Raw genomic sequence first — 24,100 nt, 5'->3', positions numbered from 1 at the left:
GCAGTGGAAGAAGAAACAACAGCCTCCCAAAAAGTGGTGGGAGGGGTCAGCAAAACTTACTACAGCAAGGAGACAGGCTAGTGTTCCAAGCAGAAGCAAGTGTGCGGAAGGGAAGGCTTCCCTTTGAGGAAATGGAAGAAAGCCTTGATGGCTGGAGTAGAGAGTTCATGGGTGAAGACTGGGGAGAAGATGAAGTCCATGGGTGAGGTAGCTGAGAGAGGAATGTAGGTTAAGTGGGACCCTGTAAACCTCGCAGGCACTGGGCCTTTATCTTGGGGGGAGCAGGGCAGAAGATTTCAGATATGGGGTGACAATATTAGACACGCAGTTTAGAAAGTGTGCTCTGGCAGTAGTGGGTAGAAACACTGGTGGGGGACAGGCATGACCAGGTGCAGGAGCACCAGCAGGTGCAGGGGACCAATGACAATTTGTTGGGACAACAATGACCTTCTGCCTAGCGATCCACTTTGGGGGTGAAGCACCACTCTGCATCTGGTTCCCCAGAGCACAGGCTGTGCTCTTCTCCCTGCTTGACACAGAGGCTCAGGTTTCCAGCTCTGCAGCCTCTGGACACTGAAACCCAGTTCGGCACTACTAGAGTTCCCATCCACTCTCCATTACCGCTTCTGTGTGTGTTGCTGACGTGGAAGGCCTTCTAAAGTGTGTGGTGCAGACTGGGATTCCAGCTGGCTCAGGTGTGAGATGCTACTGACCATTTTAATGTCTGTTGTCACTGGGAAAATGGACAAGTGTGTTATTCCCATATACAAGATTGTGCTCATTTGTTCTGATCCTCTGAACGCCTGCACTGAATGTAAACCCAGACTAAATTATAACAGTAAAATAAAAGTTATGAGGTTAGTGACGTATCACTCGGTAAGATGATGATTGGTTTTACTGTCTGACTCACTCCTATCTCCACAAAGCCTAGGAGTCTCAAAAGAATTTCATGGACCCTAAAGTGGATATAAACGGTGTCAGTTTATTTCCAGAGTCTAAAAGGAGAGTGGAATATTCTTTGTGAGGAACCAGCATATCGGGTTTTTTCCTACTGGAATTCCTGAACCAATTAAACTGCAGCCTCTTGATGAATAAGAAATATCTGTCAATAGTTTCAACTGTCTCCTACCTATTATAGATGTTAACAGGCAGCTTAAAGCTTTGCCACTGTGATGTGTGAAGAAAGACGTGTAATCTTAGCTATGTAAGAGAAAGTTATGTGCGTGTGGCATTGACCTTTTAGAGAAGGTGTGCACAGCGAAGCTTACTTTGAAACCATTTTTTATATGTTGCAATGCCCTCTCTTCTTAGAATGCATCACTCTAACCACACCCCTTGAGTCCAATTCAGTTAGTGTAGCTAACAAATGGCTGAAGCTGTGGTCATTCTACACAGCCATAGAGAAAGCATATTAACTGTATTGACTGGGACAGTCAGCCTGGCTCCCAGGAAATACTGATTTCTATATATAACTTGCAAGCAAACATGTTAGCACCCATTTATAAAAGAATTACAAGTTGTTAAAGAAAACACTACATTTTTGCAAATACATTAAAAAAGAAAAGGTCACTTACATTTCCAACAATAACTTCTTCATCCCCCAACTAAATGCTTCCTTGAAAACCACCGTGGCTGGAATAACTAACACCCGATAATGTTAGGCTTCTTTTAACAGAGAGACTTGGCAAGCAAAAGAACCTCTCCCATGCAGATAAAAATAAACTGTCTCTGCTCATCTTTTTTCTAAAAGATAATTAAGAAGTTTCATTAAAAGAACACATGTTCAGACTGGTCCATTGGCACTGTGGCATCAAAGAATAAAGCCAACTGAGGGAACTTTTGCAAGGAGAAAGATTCTTGATTAAGAACTAATGATACTAAGCAGCAAATGGGCCACTGTAAGGAGCAAAGCGTCCCTTCTTTCAGCTAAAAGCCAGGTCAACATAAAATATAATTGCCCTTTGGATCAACAACATGAATAAAGATGGTCGTAATATTTTAATACAGACATCCTACAACCATCAGGGCCATATTTATATGCCAATTATAATACATGTTAAAAATGAAAAAGAAAGAGGGGTCAAAAGCCCATTTTCACCACGTAGAAAACAACACTTTTGGATCCCCAAGTGTGAGTTCAATTTAGTTCTTTATGTAAACACAAATTTAAGGGTGAATCCCTTAAAATTTAAGATGCCAAAGATACTTACTGAACAAGTATTTTAATCTGAAATGATTTAATTATGTACAATAAAAATTAACTGTGACCAGTGCTTCATCCAGAAATTCTAGATCAAGCTTTAGAATGGCTAGTAAGGATTTATCCGAAGTGTGGTTCAAGATGTACATGTACATCAGAAAATGGTACGACCATTACAGCTACCGGCCAAAAGAAGGTAAAACTGCCATTCCAGACATTAACCGACCAGTTAAAAGTAGGATCTTGTTGAAAGAGCAATTCCAATCACAGTTCCCTAGCAAGGGGATTTTGATTCTCTTCTCGGTTGTATTTTGATTTACTAGACTTTGTGGACCTTGATTTTCTCACCTGTCAAGCAGGGGGACATTGAATGGAATGATCTCAGGCACGCCTAAGGAGCTGTGATTCTGGATTTGGATGACAAGCCCTGCAGAAGACCAGATTTGCTACAATGGCTCAGGCAATCATTATGTAGAAAATGGAGTGTCTTGCAGAACCTGCCTTGCTCTGGGGGGACTTCACCTCTGTTGGAAGTCCCACTGCCTGGCTGCCCATCTTCATCCTTGGTTTCCTCCCTCATTTTCCTGGAGCATATCCTCCACTAGCGTTCCAAGAAACCATAAGCAGAGGTACGTCCCTCAGTGTTTGGAAATGTCTTTATAGGATTGACAGTTTGAGTGCATATAGAATTTAGAAGCCATTCTCCCTTGGGATTTTGAAGACACTGTTTTGCTCTATCCACAGCACTCATGGAAGTACTGACTGAGGAGCCAGAGGCCATTCTGATTCTCTCTCCCCGTGTTTCTCAAACGTGGGCAGGCATAGGAGCCGGGGGGCGGGGGCTTCTCTTCCAGCAGGTTAGATGGAACCTGAGAATCTGCATTTCTACCAAGTTCCCAGGTGATGCAGATGTCGCTGGCAGCACAACGAGGAGAACCACCGTCAACCCCTACAGGTGACCTGTGTTGTGTTCTATTTTTTTTTCCTCCTCTCAGAGCTTCTCTTTACTCCTGATATTCTGAAACTGTCCAGTGATGTCTCCAGTGTGGGTCCTGTTTCAATTGCTGGCACTCAGTAGGGCCCTTCAACCTAGAGACATGTGTTTCTCAGTTCTGGGATACTTTTTTTTGTATGTCTGATAATGTCCTCCCTTCTAGTTCCACAGACGTCTCTGTGGAATTCCAATTAGATAGGTGTTAGACTTCTGCCTGATCTTCCTATTTTCTCATTTTTTCCTCTCCCATTTTCCATCCCTTTGTTTTTGGTTCTTGTTTGGAGAAACTTTTCAACTTTCTTCCAACACTTCTATTACCTTTTAAAGCATCTGTTATATTTTTAACTTCCAAGAGTTCATCCTTTTCTATATATATTATATATACATTATATATTATTCCTTATATAATAAGGAATAATATTCCTTATTATTATTACTACTACTGATTTACCATTCTTTACTTGTTTTATGGATATCACATCTCTTTTCTTTCTGCACATATGTGGTTCAGAGGTTCCCTTTTCCTTCCACTGTCTCTGGTTCTCTTTTTCCATTTATTTCAGACACTGATCTTATTTATTTTTTTAATTTTAGAGAGGGGGAGAGGAGGAGCGGGGGCAGAGGGAGAGAGAGAATCTTAAGCAGGCTCCACACCCAGCGGGGAGCCTGACGTGGGGCTCGATCTCCCAACCCTGAGATCATGACCTAAGATGAAATCAAGAGTCGGACGCTTAACTGACTGAGCCACCCAGGTGCCCCGTAGACACTTGATCTTATTTGAAACTTCTACAGAAGTCTGGTGATCACTGGGCTAACCATTCATATTTAATAAAAAGCACTCAAAAGCTTACTGAGGACTGTGTGCAAAATAGACTTGTTGACTGGCGAGTCCCACCACAGACGGCAGAGAGGGGACCTATTTCATGATGGGATCTCCACATGTCTTATTGCTCCAATCTTCCAGTCTCTGGTCTGGTGGGTCTAAGCATGACTGCTAATATCTGGGAGGGCTCACAGGTGAACAAGCTGGGGCAAGGGAGTGTCATCCTCAGGGTTCAGATAAGATTTAGTTTCTGTGATTGCAGAATATGCTACCCTCAATCCCCACCCCTTCCTTGCCCAGCTGGGCTTGTGTCCCAAATTCTAGAGACTGTTTCAACTCTCCAGAGGGTAACTTCTAGTCGTCTGCCTATGACAGTCACTAGGATTTGAGTTTTGGAGGATGAGTATGGAGGAGAAACCTGGAGGTCTCATTGCTTCTTATAAAAGAGTTTTAACCTTTCCCCCATTTTCAGTCCTACTCTGCACCCCTACCCTTATGGGCTTTGAATTTCCAAACTCAGAATGGTTCTGCAGAAAAAACAATATGCTGCTTTTGGGATCCACTCCATTTTCTTTTAAGTCAGTTGCAATTTGTCCATTTGCTTGCAAAATGTTTATGACATTTCTTATCTGGACTGTCTTCTTACCTATTTTATCTTTGTTCCTGTCTGTGTGCAGTTTTTTTAGAACTTACTTCCATTTTAAGGGAGTTTTAAGAAAGAGCAGAGTGAAATGAATACATTCAGTCCACTATGCTTAATAGGAAGTCTTCAATAGATATCAAATTAATGAATAAAAATGCCTTTTCTCTAAAAAGCAAAATAAACCACAAAACCTTCCCTCAGAAGAGCTCCTATAATTTTTTACCCCAAAATTCACCCAACTTAAGCTTTGTATATTTTAATGAAAAATCAGCCTATATATAGGATTTTCATTTAAGATTACAGTACAAACCAGAAAACATGACTTTATTATTCTGAACCTCAAAGTAATAAACAGTTCTCATACAGAAGATTAATTCTTTATGTGAACACATCAGGTTAAATTAATGTTATTTTATTTTCTGATATGGTTCACAGACCAATGGACTAAGAACATCACATTTAACCAAGTATTTAAATTGTTCTTGTGAATAAAACATAGATAATATGGTGATGATGACCAAAAAGGCAGGCAAGCTCATATCCCTTATCTTTATCTGTAGACTGACACGAACCTTTAAAGGAAGTTGCTAAGATACAAATCACTGTACAAAATTTGATGCATTACAAGCTAATAATGAAACAGCAAAAAAAGAAATTAAGAAAACAATCCCATTTGCAATTGCACCAGAAATAATAAAATGCCTAGGAATAAATTAACCAAAGAGTTGAAAGAACTATACTCTGAAAACCATAAAACACTGATGAAAGAAATTGAAGACATGGAAAGATATTCTCAGCTCACGGACTGGAAAAACAAACATTGTTAAAATAGCTATACTACTGAAAGGAATCTACAGGTTTAATATTACCCTTCTGAAAATACCAACAGCATTTTTCACAGAACTGAGCAAACATCCTAAAATTTATATGGAACTACAAAGACCCTGAATAGCCAAAGCAATCTTAAAAAAGGAAAACAAAACTAGAGGTATCACAATCCCAGAGTTCAAGATATACTACAAAGCTACAGTCATCAAAATAGTGTGGTACTGGCCCAAAAAGAGACATAGATCAATGGAACCCGAACAGAAAGCCCAGAAATAAACCCCAATTATATGGTCAATTAATCTTCAAAAAAGGAGGTAAGTATAAGTAACAGGAAAAAGTCTCTTCAACAAATGGTGTTGGGAAAACTGGACAGATGACATGCAAAAGAATGAAACTGGACCACTTTCTTATACCATACACAAAAACAAATTCAAAATGGATTAAAGATCTAAATGAGAGACCTGAAATCATAAAAATCCTAGAACACAGGCAGTAATTCTCTGACACTGACCATAGCAACATCTATATGGGTCTCCTGAGGCAAGGGAAGCAGCAGCAAAAATAAACTATTGGGACTACATGAAAAATAAAAGGCTTCTGCACAGGGGAGGAAACAATCAACGCAATTAAAGACAACCTACCGAATGGGAGAAGGTATTTGCAAACAACATATCTGATAAAGGATTAGTATCCAAAATATATTAACAACTTATATAACTCAACATCCAAAAACCAGATGATCCAATTAAAAAATGAGCAGAAGACATGAACAGACATTTCCCCAAAGAGGACATCCAGATGGCCAACAGACCCATGAAAAGATGCTCAACATCACTGATCATCCAGAAACGCAAATCAAAACTACAACGAGATATCATCTCACACCTGTCAGAATGGCTAAAATCAGAAATGCAAGAAATAACAAGGCTGGTGAGGATGAGGAGAAAAAGGAACCCTTGTGCACTGTTGGTGGGAATGCACACTAGGCAGCCACTATGGAAAACAGTACAGAGGTTCCACAAAAAGTTAAAAATAGAGCTACCCTACAATCCACTAATTAATCGTACTGCTGGATATTTACCCAAAGAATATGAAAACACTAATTCAAAGGGATACACGCACTCCTGTTTATTGCAGCATTATTTACAATAGCCAAACTACAGAAGCAGCCCAAATGTCCATTGATAGATGGATAAAGAGATGGTGTGTACACGTACGTACACACACACAGTGGAATATTACTCAGCCAAAAAAAGAATGAAATTTTGCCATTTGCAATGACATGGATGGAGCTAGAGAGTATTATGCTAAGGGAAATAAGTCAGTCAGAGAAAGACAAATACCATAATTTAACTTACATGTGGAATTTAAAAAACAAAACAAATGAGCAAAGGAAGGAAAGAAAGAGACACAAACCAAGAAACAGATTCATAACTACAGAGAACAAACTGCTGGTTATCAGAGAGGATGTGGGTGGGGGAAGGGCAAATAGGTGATGGGGATTAAAAGTACACTTATCTTGATGTGTACTGGGTAATATGGAATTGCTGAATCACTAAATTGTGATAATATATCACAACTGAAACTAATATAACACTGCTAACTACGCTGGAATTAAAATTAAAAAAAAAGAAAAGGAAGCTGCTAGTGGGTGCGGCTGCATCTGTGGCCCTTGTGCTGGGGCATGGACAGAGGTGGGCATAATGAAGTGCAAATGTCACAGAACTACATGCCTAGCTAGCTCATCTATTCAATCAATCAGGATCCCAAACCTCTCGATGTACTAAAATGATGGTCTAGAAGCAACCAGAGAAATTAATTTGGGATAAGGCAGTGTTTTGAATTTTTAATCAGTCATTTTTAAAAGGCCTATGTGAAAGCAATTCTTATGAAAATGACAATAGACCTGGGGAGCTTGGATGACAACTCAACAGGAGCCAATAATACAACACGGTCCTTAAAGGCTAACATAATTTTAAGCTTCATTAATGTCCAGTATTCTGGTGAACAGGCATGGTCCCACCATATATTTTTTTTTAATTTAAATTCAATTTAGTTAACATATAGTGTATTATTAGTTTCAGGGGCAGAATTCAGTGATTCATCAGTTGCATGTAACACCCAGTGCTCATTATATCAACTGCCCTCCTTCATGCCCATCCCCCAGTTAGCCCCTCCCCTCCAGCAACCTTCAGTTTGTTCTTTATTGTTAAGAGTCTTTTATGGTTTGCCTCCCTCTGTTTTTATCTTATTTTATTTTTCCTTCCCTTCCCCCTGTTCATCTGTTTTGTTTCTTAAATTCCACATATGAGTGAAATCATAGGGTATTTGTCTTTCTCTGACTTATTTTGCTTAGCGTATCTTGTTTGGGTACCATATTTTACACTGCCATGCTAGATGAAGTGTATATGGGAGAACCTTAAGAGTCTAGACCTGCATTGCTCAGGACAATAGCCACTGGCCATGTGTAGCTACTTAAATTTAAATGAAATAAAATTAAAAACGGAATTCTTCAGTACACTAGCCACATTTCAAGTGTTCAATATCTATGTGTCTAATAGCTACCACAGCGAACAGCACAGATATAGAACATTTCCATCACTGCGGAAAGTGCCACTACATAACCCTGGTCTAGACTGAGTATCATATAGAAAAGGGTAATTGGGATTTGAGCCAGGAAAAAGAGAGGGCTTTAAGAAAACCTTGTATTTTAAGACTTACAGGTATTAATCTGCAGAAAAGAGAACAAAGTTGTTCTCTCCAACACACAGAACTAAGACAAGAGGTAAAGGTAGGGGAAGAGTTCAGCTTAACAAAAAGTCCTAGTAATTAGGACTATTCACAATGGAACGGTTTATCACCAAGAAGTAAGCTTTGTCCCTGAAAGTGCTCAAGGGAAGGCTGGATAACCTCTTTTTTCCAGAGATCTCTCCATAGGGAGAAATGTCCCTTCCCATTCTAAGCTACCAGGATTGCATGCACTCAAAACCACTACCAACAAAAAAAATTGGTTTTGGCCAGTTATACAATCTACCAAACCATTTCTAATTCCTCTCATCCTTTAGCTGATACTTAAATGGGGATGATGGTGAGGAAGTGAAAGCAAAAAAGACAAGAGGAGGAGAATAAGAGAAAGAAGGATTTATACAATTGACTACATTTCCTGATTTTGTAAACATCCATTCATCTTTAAAAAGTACTGCTTCTATTCGTAGGCCAGTGCCTTGTGCAGGATTACATGGCAATTAGTGATTAACTTCAAAAAGCATCTTATTTTTTTTCTAAAAAAGAAATGCTCATTTTGATTCTATTCCAATGTTTGTTTTGAAATAAAAACATTTAAAATTGCTCATGCACAGTAAAACTGACAGTCCAAGAATGTACACCATGTTTATCCTGTGCTGTAGGGTACTTGCAGCATGAATATTACCTTGATATTTCATTTTGCCTTCTGCCTCGTTCTAGAGACTGCTCTATTTGCCAGCTAAAGCTTCACAGGGAGGACGGGAGACTGTCAGGCAGGTGATTTTAGAAAGGAAGCGCTTATACTTTTAACTGCCTTTCCTTTCATGTTTTGAATTTAGTACTTAAGCAACTTTCAGCCAAGGAAAGAAGTGGTGCTACTGGTTAGCAGCCTGTTTCATTGTTTTGGTCTCTCTACCCAACTAGAGCCCGGAGCCTCTCATCTATGGAAGATGGCAGAGATACTAAAATGAGGACGAGGCAGAGGAAAAGGAACCTGGGCCAGGGGAGAGACATGTTGACTCTTGCTACCCCATCATGAAAAGCAACTGGCTGTAACTTTATGGTTTTGTCTGTCTTGGCAGCACAAGGCTTGCTCAGCACAGAAACGTCTCCGGCAGAAGTTGCACTAGATACTTCAAAGCAGCAATCAAAATGGCTAGCATGACGTTGAGGGGAGAGATGAGAAAATGGTGCAGGTTCAGGATAAACACTGGTAATACAGAAGACTTTGTGGCAAGCTATGCTGGAAGGTCAAGTTCAAGGGAGTGGGGGTCAAGTTTATGGGCTCTGGGAACCGCCGCTGCACAAAGTTGTCTGCTGGGTCGCTATGTCATATCTAACAATGTTGCTACCTTGGAAAAAACAAGTTTTAGTAATGAAAAAGATTTTCAGTGCATGTGGAGAGGCTTGAACAGAAAGGTTAGCTGAACAGTTTTTTCTACAATTAACTATATACAGTATTAATTGGGACTGGGCTACCCAGTCATTCATTCAATAACCACGCACTCCCTCCCAGGTGCCAGACACTGAGCTACAGGCTAGCGTTGCAGTGGGGATGAAACCACACATGCGCTCAGCCTTTAGGAAGTTTCATTCTGGTGGGGGAAATGGACATTAAAGAATCACAAATATACAACTGACAAATGTCACTGTGTGTATGATAATAATGTGGACACTGTACATAAGGGTGATAGGAAAATGTGTCAGGTGACACGAAGTCTGGCTAGCAAACGCTGTGCAAGGGTAAGTACTGTAGGCAGAGAGAAAAGTCTGTAACGGGACCTGACACAGAGCAAGCTGACACACTGCTAGAAGTGAGAAATGAGTCCAGAGGAGGCTCAGTGGGGAAAGAGGATTCTGATCATCCAGAGCATTATAGGTCTTGTCAAGGATTCTGCTCTTAACCTAAGAGCCACGACAGGATCACAAATTTATGTTTCAATTAAACTGACAATTTGTACACCTAGCAAACTTGTATTGTGGGGACCAGTTTTATGATTAATTGTGAAGATAAACATAGAGGGTAAAGAATACATCTCTGTGTATAAACTCTTTTATGTGCAAATCACGTATAAACACTTTAAAATCCAATAAGAGAATACAACTTATATTACGATGCTTATGTGTTTTGTAAGACGAGCTTTATGAGCTTATTTCCATTAAACACAATAACATCTGGTTTGTTTATACTGGTGAAGGCTGCAACCCTCTGATGCAATGTCCTTTAAACACAAAGACGCTAGTCCATTCATCCACATCAGCAGCGCATACATTCGGGAATGAATTTTTTAGTTAAGGGGGTCAAATTCTATGGGATCCTCTATACCCACAAATGGGTAAAGAGGAGATATGGTTTATGTCCACTTAATCAGAACAAAGCTCCCTGATTCCCCAGAAACTTAAATTCTAATTTTGACTAAACCTTCTCCTCACTTACCTACTCAATATGACACACTGGTAACCTCCTTTCAAATGCTAATTTAGATAGGTTTGGTTTAAAAACAAACAACTATTTGAACTTTACCACATAGTTAACAAAATTACTTAGCTACATCATCACTTGAAAACCTACGTAACATTTATCTTCCTTATATGAAGCTGTGTCTCTGAGCTGTGAACTACTAAAATATCAATGCTTTAAAAATGCTTTAAAAATCACAAAGTAAGTTTGATGAATTAAATAAACTCTGCCATACAACCAAGCAATAGTCTCTTAAACCACTGTCTCCCAAGATGATTTTTTTATTAGGCTGATTTTTGAAATGTTCAATGAAAAATGCATGCTTACGGATGAAGTTCCCACCTAATATGGTGCTGGGGTCAATATACTGATAACAGAATACTGCAGATCTGATTTCTAATCACACGCTCAACTCCACTCTTTTCATCATACATAAGTCAATGCTTATACGACACCCACCCTATGGTCAATTTCCTTTTGTGGGGACAAAGAAAGGTGTGGCCCTAACATACAGCAAGGCTCAGAGCTCAGGACTGTTCTAAGGATGAATGGATAGCAGGTATTTGGCAAGTCCTAATTGTTTATGATCAAAAAAGCACGTTATTTGTCTTCATGGCATTTGATTTTGAAAATGAACATGGTTTAAAGACTACTTGAAAACAAGGAGAGATGAGGATTCTATGCTTCAATGAAATATACTCATTTCATTCCCCTGCTTAACAAAAACGTCCCCCAAACCTTTAAAACACCTAAGTGCATCACTACAATGTACCCCCATGTCCTTTCCTTCTCTAGACCTCACACACCCTTGCCCTCTGCATACTCGGAAGCTGCAGCCCTCTTCTGCACTGGCCCAGCCAGGCGTCTGTCTCCCCATCACCCTACATGGAGGTGGAGCATGTCTTTGTTGTCTATTTTCCCGTTATTCATTATTCAAAGCCACCTGAGGGCAGAGGCCAAGCTCTACTTTTCTTTGTTCCCCAGCACTTAGCACATAGTAGGTGGTGTTGCTGGGCACCTAAAACAGCTCAAAATCCACCTTATAGATGCACGAGCCCTTGGGCTAGAAATGCTGCTCAGTTATTAATTATAACTGAGTGTTCACCAACTCTTTGAACTATCTGGAGAGAGCAAAAGTTTTCCAGATAACCCACTCCAGATGCAAGTTCGTTCTCCCTCCCTCGTCTACTGCTGCCAGGAGAAGGTTTCTAAATCGCGCCTTCCTCCTTTGCCCCAACTGCTGTGGCTCACACTTCTCAGAGTCCTCACCTGTGCATTATGCCATTCGATTCTGCGACAGAACTACCTGAGATAGAGGCGCAGACATCTCACACTGTTCTTACAGATTAACAAAGAGGAGGTAATGAAGTATGCCTGAGGTCAGACAAGTCACTAGTGAGAGACAAGACAACAACATGTATGCCCTGTTTCCAGCTCGGGTCTCTCCCTCGTCCACTCACATACTTAATGGAACCTCCTATGGGCCAGATTCTGGCCTGGGCCGCTGAGGGGATGGACAGCTCAGTAAGACCTTAGTTCTACCCTGGAATGAGACATGTGACAAATGCCACTGAAGAACCTGCAGGAGTTTCAAAACTGAAGGCAAAAAGTCACCACTCTTCTCAGAATTCTACAATATTGTTCAGGCCACACAAGCTGCCAACATTCTCTGCCACCCAGGACTTTTCTCTGTAGCATGTAAATCACACTGGACCTCAGGAAAGGACATAACTCCCATACCTCCCTGTATCCCAGAGCATCCCCAATACAGGAAGACACGTGATGTCACGGACCACATCTCACACCGCATGAAGCCAGTGCACAAGGGGAAAACATCTATCACAAATCACCCTTGAAGATCCCTTATAACACCAGCAAAATATTCTTATGCAAACATATTCTCCTTCCCTCTCCCTCTCTGAGTCCTACAGGGCCAGTTTTGACTTAAGTGTTGGAACAGATCGATTTTGTGTTATTTTTTTTTTATTTTGAATTTTTAGTTCAGGACCCGATGGAAGTAGTTCACATGTGTGCTGGGCACAGGGTCAATGAAAAACCCGTATCTCTGAAGACCAAAGTCATCCCTGGTGGGTTGAGATACTCAAGCTTTTAAAAAAGGGAAATACAAAAGGGGACTTTTATTTCCCACACACTTGCATTGCAAACACACTGCAAGGTGTGTACGTGCTCACTGGTGAGAGTGGTGAGCTGAATCCCTTCCCTACTTAAAACTAATTCTTTTACTTATTATTGTTGCTGTTGTTAAAATTTATTATTATTATTTACCAAGCATGGAGAGCTGAACATAAGTAAAATGTAGGCATGCTCTGTTTCCACTGTAAGTTTTAGCCACTAGCACAAACTTAAGAGGAGAGCTACCTGAATAATGCTAAGTGCGTGTGGCTTTCCGTAAATATTCCTTAATTGTTATACCTAGCACCAACTATATGCCGTACACCTGCATTAAGTGCTGGGGAAAAGGAGAGGCAGCCACAAGCCCTAAAGTATAGCATGGGAGAAAAATACAAACAAAACCATTTCATTACCATGTAAGAGTTGGACACTAATAGGCAGGATGGGCCTGGACAGGGCAGGGGAGGCTTAAGGAGATGACCTTCACCCCCAAGATGCTGCACATGACCCTTCCTCCCCTGATTCAAGTGTCACCTTCCTAGCAAGCCCTCCCTGCATCCCCATTTAAAACTGTCAAACCCCATTCTGCCACACACTCCTCTGCCTCCTCTCTGCTTTTTCCACCCTAGCACTCACCACCTTCTGACCACATCTCTTATTTATTTGACTTTTTGTCTTTCTCCTTCCATGAGAAGGCAGCTCTGTGAGGGCAGGGATTTTGTCTCTGTTCACTGCTGAATCTCAACCTTAGACCAGTGCCCAGCACATAGTAGGATTTGGTAAATACTCAGAAGCCTTCCTGGACCACATTAAAGGGCAACTGCCAGGGCTCTTCTAGTCCTCCTCGCTTTTCCTTGACAACATTTATCAAGAACCTGAAATCATCTTTTTAAAAAAATTTGTTACTTATTGTTCTTTTACTCCTCACTAGAATGGAAACTTCACAAGAGTGAGTTGTCTGCTTTATTTACTGCAGTGTCCCCAGCCCTTAAAACAGAGCCTGGCACTGCTCATTTATTCAATGATTTTCACTTGAGTGTGTGATCATCATCATCATGATCACAGCTCAGTCACTGAGCACTCAGCATATGCCAGATGGTTTTATCTGCATTCTCTTTCCAAATCCTCACAACAACCTATGAGGTGGACACTGTTACGTTGTCTCATTTTGTAGATGAAGAAATACAGACAGTAACTTGCCCAAGATCTCAAACCTAGCAAAGGGAAGACCCAGCAAATAATTCCAAGCCATCCAACTTGAGCTTTGCTTTAATCACTGTTCCACTGCTGTGACACAATGCTGTTCACTCTGGGCTCCTGTAGTGGTCCCCCACCCCACCAACCACAGTCATCTGCCCTCTCTACACCACCCTCGGGCACCGCTAGGACATCCTCCACACTAAAGCCAGGAATGACACTGTCAAATAGCAAAACTGATCACCTCACTCAGCTTTAAATCTCTTCACTGGCTGTCATTGGTAGAGTACACATTTTGGGGTCGCTCCAGCAAAGTGATCAATATTAATAATAACCACTCTGGAAGATGACATTGCCATTTCCAGAAAAATTAGAGACGATGAAGAACATGATGGATGTGGGGGAAATGCTCTACCGTTGAGATAAGAAATAATGAGAAAAGGCTTATTTGATTATAACAACTGGAGTCTATCAGTAGTTCCAGAAATATTTATGCAATATCTAATCAGAACCGGTAAGGTAGATGTGTTCAAATGGATATTCCTGGGTCCCACCTGATCCCATTAATTCAGAATCTCTAGGGATAGGGTCAGGAGATCTACATTTTTTAACTAGTAATCTGGGTACTCCTTTGACATTCGGGGACCTAATCCTTTCAATTCTAACTTACAGGCAAGTACTTACATGTTGGGCAATATTATATAAACCATCAATGTCAAGACGAAGACCCTAACCAGCTTTCTTTAATGAACAGTGAGAACTCTCTTGTTCAACAATAATGTTATAGGACTCGTGGAGTCAAACCTGTCCTAACTCAAGTCACAGTTTTCAAAACTGTCCAATGCTTGCATGGTTCATGCCACCTCACAGGAAGCCAAAACTACCACATCTGATAAAATCAACTTACTTATGTTAATGGGGGAGTTCAATGCTCACTCAACCACCATCCCAAGACCCTGGTATTTTACCAGGCTTCCCTGACATTATCAGAAATGGTCTGCACATTATCAGATGTTCTTCTCTGGATATGGGGTGTCATATGCTCCTGAAGATGAGCAAAGAAGAAGGTCTCACCAGGTGAACGTCCCTGCCTCCAGCTGGGAAGGGTCCCCACAGCACAGACCAGCAACGGGATGGAGCACCAACATTAAATCTTTTGCTTAAGACTCCAACTGATTTTCCTTTAACATATTTTCAAATGATTTAACTTGTGAAAATGACCCCAAAAATCTGTCTCCTCCACGAAATGTGAAAAACAAAACTAAACAAAAAAACCCTTGATCAAATAAAAGTCAAACAGTCCTGAGAGCTGCTTGGAAAGACATGGTGTTTTAACCGTGGTGCCATAGCAATTTTCTAACCTAAGCCATGGTATGTAGTTTAACGATTTCTTTTGAAATTTCAGAAATATAAGTACTGATTTTTAGCTCTGATGTTCAAGTGCTTCTATATAAAAGAAAATGTTCTACCCTATATAACACAAGACAGAAATTAATGGTGCTTTAGAAACAATGACTGTGTATTGCAATATCCAAAGAGGCCTACAGGAGAAAACACATTTGTAGAAGAAAACAGCCAGAGAAATACATTTTCAACATATTTCATAGGTATGAAGACAATTTTTCACTACCCATATTGAATAAGCAGTCCCATCACATAAATAACCCTCTGCAGATGCTATGCAGTCTAGGTAATAAATAGGATCTACCATTACATAAAATGAACAAAATAATCCCTGGTCAGACACAATGCAACAGATTAAGGAGAAAGAAAAGTGAGATTATTCAAGGTCAGTAAAGATTACTTAGCACTCACTAAAGTGAAACAAATGAAAATAGGGAGAACGGTTCAAATTTTGAAGGTTTCCATCTTTCCAGACTGCATTTCGGTTTTCTAATTATATACAAAAGCTTGGAAGTGTAAAATCACTAGGTTATTTATTTCCAATGGAAGTTTCTAATTTCCTTACAAGTTCTTAGAATTTCAACTCTATACCAAGCCAAGGGGAAGACTGTTTTCCTCCACCCACCAGATTCCAAAACTCCACTGTGGACCCTCTCAGCCATGAAGCACGCAATGACCCTCAACTCAAGACTCTCTTGAACATGCTGACAGAATCTGCCAATAATACTTAGGGCAAGAACAGCAGGGGGAAGCAGCATTCCCTGGGATTTAGAAAGGCTCCACTGGTCAAATGAGAATAGCTAAAGCTGTTTAAGATACCAAAACCAGTACTCCACTTAGACTCTAAATTCTTAAGCAAATGTGAAAGACAAAACAGGTATTAATGCTAGCATAAAAATGTTTTTTAAATTCAGTGTTTATTTGTCAAATACCAACTCCTTTTTCTTTCATTCCTTTCTGTGTCTGATCTTTGGAAAAACCACATCAGTATCAAATGTCACTTAGTTCTTATTCAAACAGAGGAAAGCAGACACAGCGGCTGCACCCATGACTTAGGTGACCTGGGCCCTCCGTAAAAACCACCCTCTATAAATCACCAGATGTAAGCAATTGGGTAGTGATCACTTTAATTAATTGAACAGCTTTCCTGAAATTTACTATATAATTTTAACCCCCACGACACCTTTCCCAGAAGCAACCAACAATGGTGGGCTTTTCTTGTTTAAGGAAGGAAAACATTTTAACCTCGGTGGCTTAGATATATTTTTAAATTATTCAAGATTAAGGTGGCAAGCTTCTTAAATTTTAGAAATCAAATACTGCACATTCTAAAAGCTACCCTTAAGTGCCGAAAGTCAAAATTATTCCAAAACATCTTCAATGTGTGACACTAAACATGTTATCTGTCCCAAAAATACAGAAAATTTAGCAGAATTTTAATTTTATTTGAAAACTCATCTTTGCAAAACAATATGCAATGGTACTTATAACTTCAATCACATACCTAATTTTAACGGTATAAAGTTGATATTTTTTGATGTTTCTGAGCCTCGGTTTTTATTACAGGTGCCACACTTAAAAGAGAATACTCCAGTGCCCTTATTACCAACTCCCACTTTCTCTCACAAAACAGCCCCGATCACCCTCCACTAGGAACTGTGTAATACCTAACCCACAGATCCCATGCCAGCCACTGAGTAATAAGCAGAATTAGTCCTAGTCTGCAGGACATAATCAAACACATGTCTCTATGAGTGAAGGCAGTGTCTCTGAACCTGGATACCAGGTCAGCAATGACAGCAATATGGAAAGTTTGTTGTTACAATGCTACTTAAAATTTAGGAAAGAAAGAGGCTGGGAAACAAGTCAACCAATTTAAAAAACGCTTCTCCATTATCTACAGAAGGAAGTATTCATATTTTTGCTTGTAAGACCTTTACTCTAGCCCATATGGAACTGCTACCCATGGTCCCTGCAAACATACATGCAAAATCCTGCTAACATTCACTTACAAGGACAGAAGTGTAATATTTGCTGAGACTGGTCCTAGATTTGGAATGGTCTCCAATTCATTGTTGTTCAGTTTCCTTTAAGTGCCAAAAAAAAAAAAAAAAAAAACAAAAACACAGAAAAAGGCTGATTAGGTCATCTGTAAATCACAGAGGTGAAAACTTTATAAAGTTATTTAAAAATACCTCCCAAGTTTTTAAATAATTTATTGTAATCCAAATGTTCTTTACGGTTAAATAGCATATTTTATTCAAATCTCAAATAGAAAGTAAAACTCACAATTCTCGAAGGTTTTGAAGGTGGCTCATGGAATTTGCCTTGATGAAAGACAATCTGTTGTGACTCAAGTCCCTACAAGAAAACAAAAGTCAAGTTGTAAGTAGTTTCCAAAAATCACTAATAGTGCTTAATGATGTGCAAGACAGAATGGGTTTATGAAATTCCTCTACGACACTAGTGACAATGTAAGAAATAATTGGTTCATCCTATCCCCAAACTAGATGGCAACGAAACTGCCAAAATCAAAAATACAAATTCTGAGGACAAAATTAGTTCAGGAAACTGGCAGATTCAAGGGCTTTAAGCCCACAGATTTTCAGGAGATGTGTTTTGGCACAGGGTGAACAGATCTCTTGTGAACTGGCTGTTTTGCCTCACCCTTCCCATCTCCTACCATCTCCTCACTTCCAACCTGATATGATGAAGTCATGTCCTATGAAAAGTGGCTAATTAGGAAGGCTGCTGAAACTCTAACGTCTAAAGAAACCTTTTTATTATCATAAATTAAGCATCAGTGTTCTTATTACAGGCAAACAAAATAGAAATTGCTCTTCACACATATTTGTTTCTCTGGGTTCAGGCACCAAATTACTTAAGGTATCATGGTGTGTGTATGTGTTGAGAGAGTCAAAATCAACAATTCTGCTTTCCTGCATTCTCCAAATCTGAGTATCAGATAATATAATGTATAATTTAAACCACATAAACCACCTACAAAGTAGGCTATCTAGGAACCTATGATCAGATTTCTTTGCAATCATTAAATAAATCTGCTTCTTAGAGACTTCATCTAACTTATTAACAATTTCCCTAAGACATCGTTATTTAAAAAAAAAAGCAAAACAAAACTCCTACATATACAATATCCTAGACTAGGCCATCATCTTGGCATTTAAGACTCCACAATATTAAAGAAAGCCTGGTAAATATTTGCTTACATTTCTTTCTGCATGGACACACTAAGTGTGTGCCTGCCATGTGGTGAATTGAAAGTGAAGTGGCTAGAACAGCTACTGAAAAACAGACTTACAAACAGTACGGCTGAAAGCTCTCCCCCCCCAAAGAGGTTCACCAACGCTTACCAAATGAATTCTCTCAGTGTTTAAAAATGAAGGCTTTTAACTAACCAGCGTTTTAGAGAACCAAACTGGATTGGCACACAGCATGAACCAAAAATGAAAGGCAGAAAAATAACACCCAGAGAAACAGTGTAACTTCATCTAGTCTCTGAAGTTAACAATTAGAAATCAGGGATCCTTTCAATCTTTGCATGCTTGTTTTGAGAACAAACCTGGATTTCTCTATTTCACCTAAAAAAAAAAAAATCTGCAAAGGTTTTATTTGAAACATGTTTGCCTAAAGACCTACCAGACAGTAACAGACATGAGTAGATTTGTTCTGGTAGAGTATAACATGAAAAAAATCTGGCACAGTCTTTAAACTATAAAAATCCTGCAATTACAACCACCGCTGTGCATGCTCACCACGCTGGAGCCAGACACTTTCCCTCACAGCCCAGCTCACGTCCGTCTGGAGTTCATCAAGGAACCCGTGAGCCCAACAGCTCATGTTAGGATTCAAACAAAACCTGTGTGCTTTTAGCACCACAGACAGTCACAGATTTCCCACAGGGTTTCAAAAACAACCAGCGAAAAGAGTCCTTCACCTGGGAGGTTGCCTGAATCAACAGAAAGTCTCATTTGGATCCACTTAACTAAAGAACATTGAACAAGCAGAAAACTGCATCCCCTATTGTTTCAATGTTTAAAGGGAAAAGGGGAACCGATCTGGCATTTACATTTAATACAGGTGGTTTTCTTTTTAATTAGAAAAAAACGAAAACCACACTTCATTTTGAGGATTATTCATAGGGCAAATCCTATGAGAAAAGAGAGTGTTTAACTTTTTTCCAACCAGTAATGGGATGAGATCTCCAACAAAAGACTTTTAAATGAGAAACTGCCTTCCGAGAAATGTGCACGTGCTGGAGACCACTCATTTCTGATCCAGAAGTGGGAGCTGGCAACCTTAAATATTTTAGTTATTGCAACACACTTCCATTCCTGAGTTTTGTGTACTATTAAAACCACATTATATGTAGGAGAAAAAAAAATCACCCCTTAAGTGACTTTTACTGCTAAATACTTAAAGCCATGAAACTTTTAATGTGTCTAAATTTAGATTTAATACAGTTTATGTTTCAGAAATGATTACTTTCCAGTTAAAGGATGTCACATTTTCCTAAATCTTCCCTATATTGTTTTTATGGCTAGACCACATTAAAAACAAATACAAGTTGTACAATGTCGGTATTTTCCTCAAACCCATGAGAACGTTCAGTAAGAAAAGCAGATTCTTCATTTTCAGAGTTCCATTAATGAACATCTTCCCCAGGAAACCTTTCCAAAAAAACTTTGTGTAGTGAGGTTAATAAATGGGATAAGTGGTAAGGCGGGGAGGTGTTAACGATTTACCTAGAACTCAGCTGGCCAAATGCTAGAAAATCAAACTCTACAAGGTAGGAAAAAAAGTCTCTCCTCCTGCACATTAGCAAGTGAATAAATATATGTGAAAATAATTAATTTATAACATTTAGTTCCAGCCACCATTTTGCTCCTTTTCACATTTGGAAATCTGACTTCCAAGTCAAATTTTAAAATGCAAATCCAGCACAGCTCCTTAATCAATCCCACTGGGGCCTGCAGAGCTGCTAATTCAGCAGAAATCTGGAAAGCTGAAAAACAAAAAGCCAGGCTGTAGCTGTTTTAAGACACTGATCCAAAGTGACTCATAAATCAGCCTGCTATGTTCAAGTTTTAGTCTGGAAAATATAGAAAAACAGCTGTGAAAACCATAAGGACCATGACCCCCCACCCCAGCCCCAATTCTGGTACCGACCAGACGATTTATACAGGAGAACGCTAAAGAAGGCACAGCAGCAGAAAGTACCTTTCGGACTTTCGCCTCAGCCCAGCTCATGCAAACATTTCTACGTGATAAGATAAATAATTCTGAAATTCCAGTGAAGTTTTAATACATTAAGCTCTCACTGGCAATTGAGCAACTTTTCCCTCTTTTGGCTAAGTAACATATTCCAACAAGCAACTCCTCTTTGGGTTCAGAACTCTTTGTAAGCACAAACTCTAGATGTAAACTCAAGTCTGCCTTTAACGGCAGTTGTAAGCAAAGCTTCAAATAGTTACTGTTTTAAAAGCCACTTTCATCAAAGTATTACAAGTCACTTTTTGAAAAGAGAACTACATTATTATTTTACAGCTCAAACTATTCAATTTTTCACATGTGAGATTAAGGCAATAAATTACAACTAAAAGTGAAAAACATACACATGTAGAGAAATTTTTTTTTAATTTGCAAATTCAACAAATGACACAAAAGATAAAGTTTGCTTAAATGGTGCTCTCATAAATTAGCCCTAAGGCAAATGTTTACTATCTTAATTACCCAAGAAAAAGTTAGGATATGGGAAAGAACAATATGTATTTTTCTACTTATTTCTGAACTCTGAAACAGTCTACCTAAACACTTTTATAATTATGTAAAATTTAAGAAACAGCTATCTTATGCCTCTTGTTCCAAACACCGAGTAACAGAGAATTAAAAGCCCAATTCCACGTGTTTTTCTGCTTTCAAAGGTGGAGAGAGGAGACCTCTAGAGCTTTAGGCACAAACAAAAGAAACATTTACAATAAAGAATTTAGACCACATGGTTTGGTGACAACTACAAAGTTGGTTAAAAGTCACACAAGTACAAGAATGACAGAGCTGTCCAATGAGTGATCACAGTGGGGCTTCTGACAACAGACCTAGTGCTTATTTATACAAGTGGAACTTATTTTCACATATATTTAAGGAATGTGGACTTTGTATTGAGACAATTTACTGCTGGCGGAAATGTAATTAAAGATTGTGCTAACTAAATAAACTGTAATTTGTTTTTTAGTGTGCCACCAAATTATCTGCAAAACAAAATCCTAATTAGGTCAGCTACTTTTAAGACAATATTTAAATAGGTATCAAAACCCTTTCGGTTTAACTTAACTTTTAATCAATACCAATAGTTATTTTTTTAAAGACATCCAAATTCACACAAAAAATATATATTGTACACTGGCATGACCTAATAGGCTACTTGACATGAGAAACTACTAATATAAGCTAAATTTGGTGAATCATTCAAGCATTTCTAAACACACCCCAGGAAGAGCTATTCATTTTTTTCTCATCTCTCTATTATTCACACATGTTCACCTCCAGTCATTCCAAATGTTCAGTTCCATATGTTGTCAATAGAGCCATTCACATTTCATGAATAAGGCAGCATGACCTCACAAGAGGCAATTGAACAGAATTAGCCACAACTAATTGAAAGTCTTCCTGCTTCAGGTTAAAGCCCTTATCTCCTTCAATTATAAAACAAAACCAAAAAAACTACTAAACAAGACATCCCATGATAAGAGATTAGAAAATCTAAAACTCTAATTCCACTTTTTTTATTAAACTAAGGTTTATTAACACAAAGAATATGATTTTGATGGCTAACCATCCCATAATTCACAAAGATTTTGATTAGCACAATGATTTAAAAACACAATTTCTTTAACTATGGAACCAAACTTCCTACTACTATTAGCAGGATGTTAGGATAGTCTAGTAGAATTGTTTTAAGAATGTAGAATTTCCATTGCAATTCTGCTAGGCCCAAATCTAAGGGTTAAGGATGGACTTCACTTTAATTTCTTTTAGACAAGATAACTTTTTTTTCTAAAGAAACACAAGTTGTAATTGTTTACATTTTACAATAGTCCGCCAATTTTAAAAAACTAGGGCTGGGAGAGAATAAGGAGACGACGTTTGGAAAGAATCAGCCTTTCTAACTAAACTACATTTTCTTCCTTGTTCTTCCACGCAGTTGGCAGTGATTCAGGTTTTCAGACTTCACATCTAGCATCCAAAAACTTGCATAACAGCGCCCAGTCCTCCTAAACTGCTGAGAAGCTACAGAAATCACGCCCTTCGTTCTGAAACCTCTAGCTCCTTTCCTTCCACATCTACTGATTAATTTCGCCAACTTCTTACTGGAACGAGGATGTGTTACAGTGTGGTTGAGGCTTTACGGAACTTCCTATAGCGACATTAAGCACGGGGGAGAGAACAACAAAACGATGCCTACTATAGCTTGGACAGTGACGGACCTTTGTTGAGGAGCCTTCTCAAACGAAAGGAGCTCATTCAATTACTGGTTGGGAACAGGAAAGGGGGCCTGAACCAGTTAGAAACTGTAGTTGAGCCACAGGACCTTACACTCTGGGAGAACTGCGAACTCTTGTAACCCACAGATTGCCACCTCTCCTGTCCCGCCCTCGCAGGGGCGCGCATTTGAATCCACTTGGCAGGCTCTGGGCTCAGGACGTTGACTCTACTCCTCCGAGTTGTCAGTGGCTCCCTTCCCTCGCCCACCTGCGGCCAGCGAGGGGCAAGCCCAGGGCCCACTGCGCGGCCCGCTAGGCACTAGGCAGGGCGACTGAGGCCTCGACGGCTCCTTTTCCATCTCCACCGAGCGCCGTTTGAGGCCTGGGTCAGGAGTAACTGCCCCAGAAAAGGCAACCGCGCGCCCAGCGCCCCTGCCCCTCGCGAATCTCGAGCGGCTCCCCCCTCTGCCCTCAAGGAGAATACTTACAGGCGAGCGACCCAGGGTGGGAGCGACTCGGGAAGGCGCGCCAGCCGCTGGCGGCTGCAGTCCAGGAGGTCCCCGAGGCAGCGGCAGGGAGCGGGACACAGGCGCTCGGCGGCGACCCCGGAAGGCTGCCCCAGCGCCCCCGGGCCGCCGCGACCGCTGCCCTCGGCCGGGCCCAGGCGTCCCAGCACCGCACCCAGCAGCAGTCCCAGTGCCACCGACGGCGCGCAGAGCCTCGGTGCGCCCATCGCGCTCTTGCGGCCTCTCGCTCTGCCCGGCGCTCCGCAGCCGGCGCGCGCTGGCGGCCCGGCACAAACTTGCAGCCGCGAGTGGCCGCCCGCGCTTGGAGCCGCGTGCAGGCGCCCTTCTCTTGCGGTCGCCGGCAAACTCCTTTCTTTTACGCCCAGCAGCTAAGCCCTTTCATGCCCCGGAGCAGCGAGAGGGAAACCAGAGAGGACGGCCAGCTGCGGCTGCCCTGCAGCCCGAGTGGCGTCGGCGCACCGAAGTCCCTCTCGCCCGCAAAGAAACTTTTTCGCCTCCTCCCTGCGTTAGTGCGCAAAGTCCCGGCGCGGTGGAGTCGGGAGGTGGGGCTTGCGGGGCTGCCGCGCGTCCATTGGCCGGCCGGGCCCCGTCGCCCCGAGTCCACGTGACAACAACAGGGTTCCAGACCCCGGCGGGAGCGCGGGAG

General features: G+C 40.6%; 1 protein-coding gene across 3 annotated transcripts in view; it reads right to left on the bottom strand.

Annotated features, from left to right (window-relative positions):
• Window positions 1–23,938, bottom strand: part of LRIG3 (leucine rich repeats and immunoglobulin like domains 3) — a 46,103-nt gene extending 22,165 nt beyond the window's left edge. The window contains exons 1-3 of one of the 3 annotated variants that reach the window (XM_035721865.1): window positions 23,416–23,938; window positions 17,718–17,789; window positions 17,441–17,515 (exon numbers count right to left, since the gene is read on the bottom strand). In XM_035721865.1, coding sequence (XP_035577758.1) covers window positions 17,441–17,515; window positions 17,718–17,789; window positions 23,416–23,660 — 392 coding nt within the window. In that variant the 5' untranslated portion in view covers window positions 23,661–23,938. Of the gene's footprint in view, window positions 1–17,440; window positions 17,516–17,717; window positions 17,790–23,039; window positions 23,286–23,415 lie in introns of those variants that run through there. The other 2 variants (XM_035721867.1, XM_035721866.1) reach the window with 2 other exon arrangements.
• Between the last annotated feature and the right edge of the window lie 162 nt (window positions 23,939–24,100).

The sequence above is a fragment of the Zalophus californianus genome, chromosome 9 (assembly GCF_009762305.2).
Source record: "Zalophus californianus isolate mZalCal1 chromosome 9, mZalCal1.pri.v2, whole genome shotgun sequence".
In the NCBI taxonomy this organism is placed as follows: Eukaryota; Metazoa; Chordata; class Mammalia; order Carnivora; family Otariidae; genus Zalophus; species Zalophus californianus.
The sequence above is the reverse complement of the archived record's forward strand: the minus strand, read 5'-3'. Positions and strand labels throughout refer to the sequence as shown.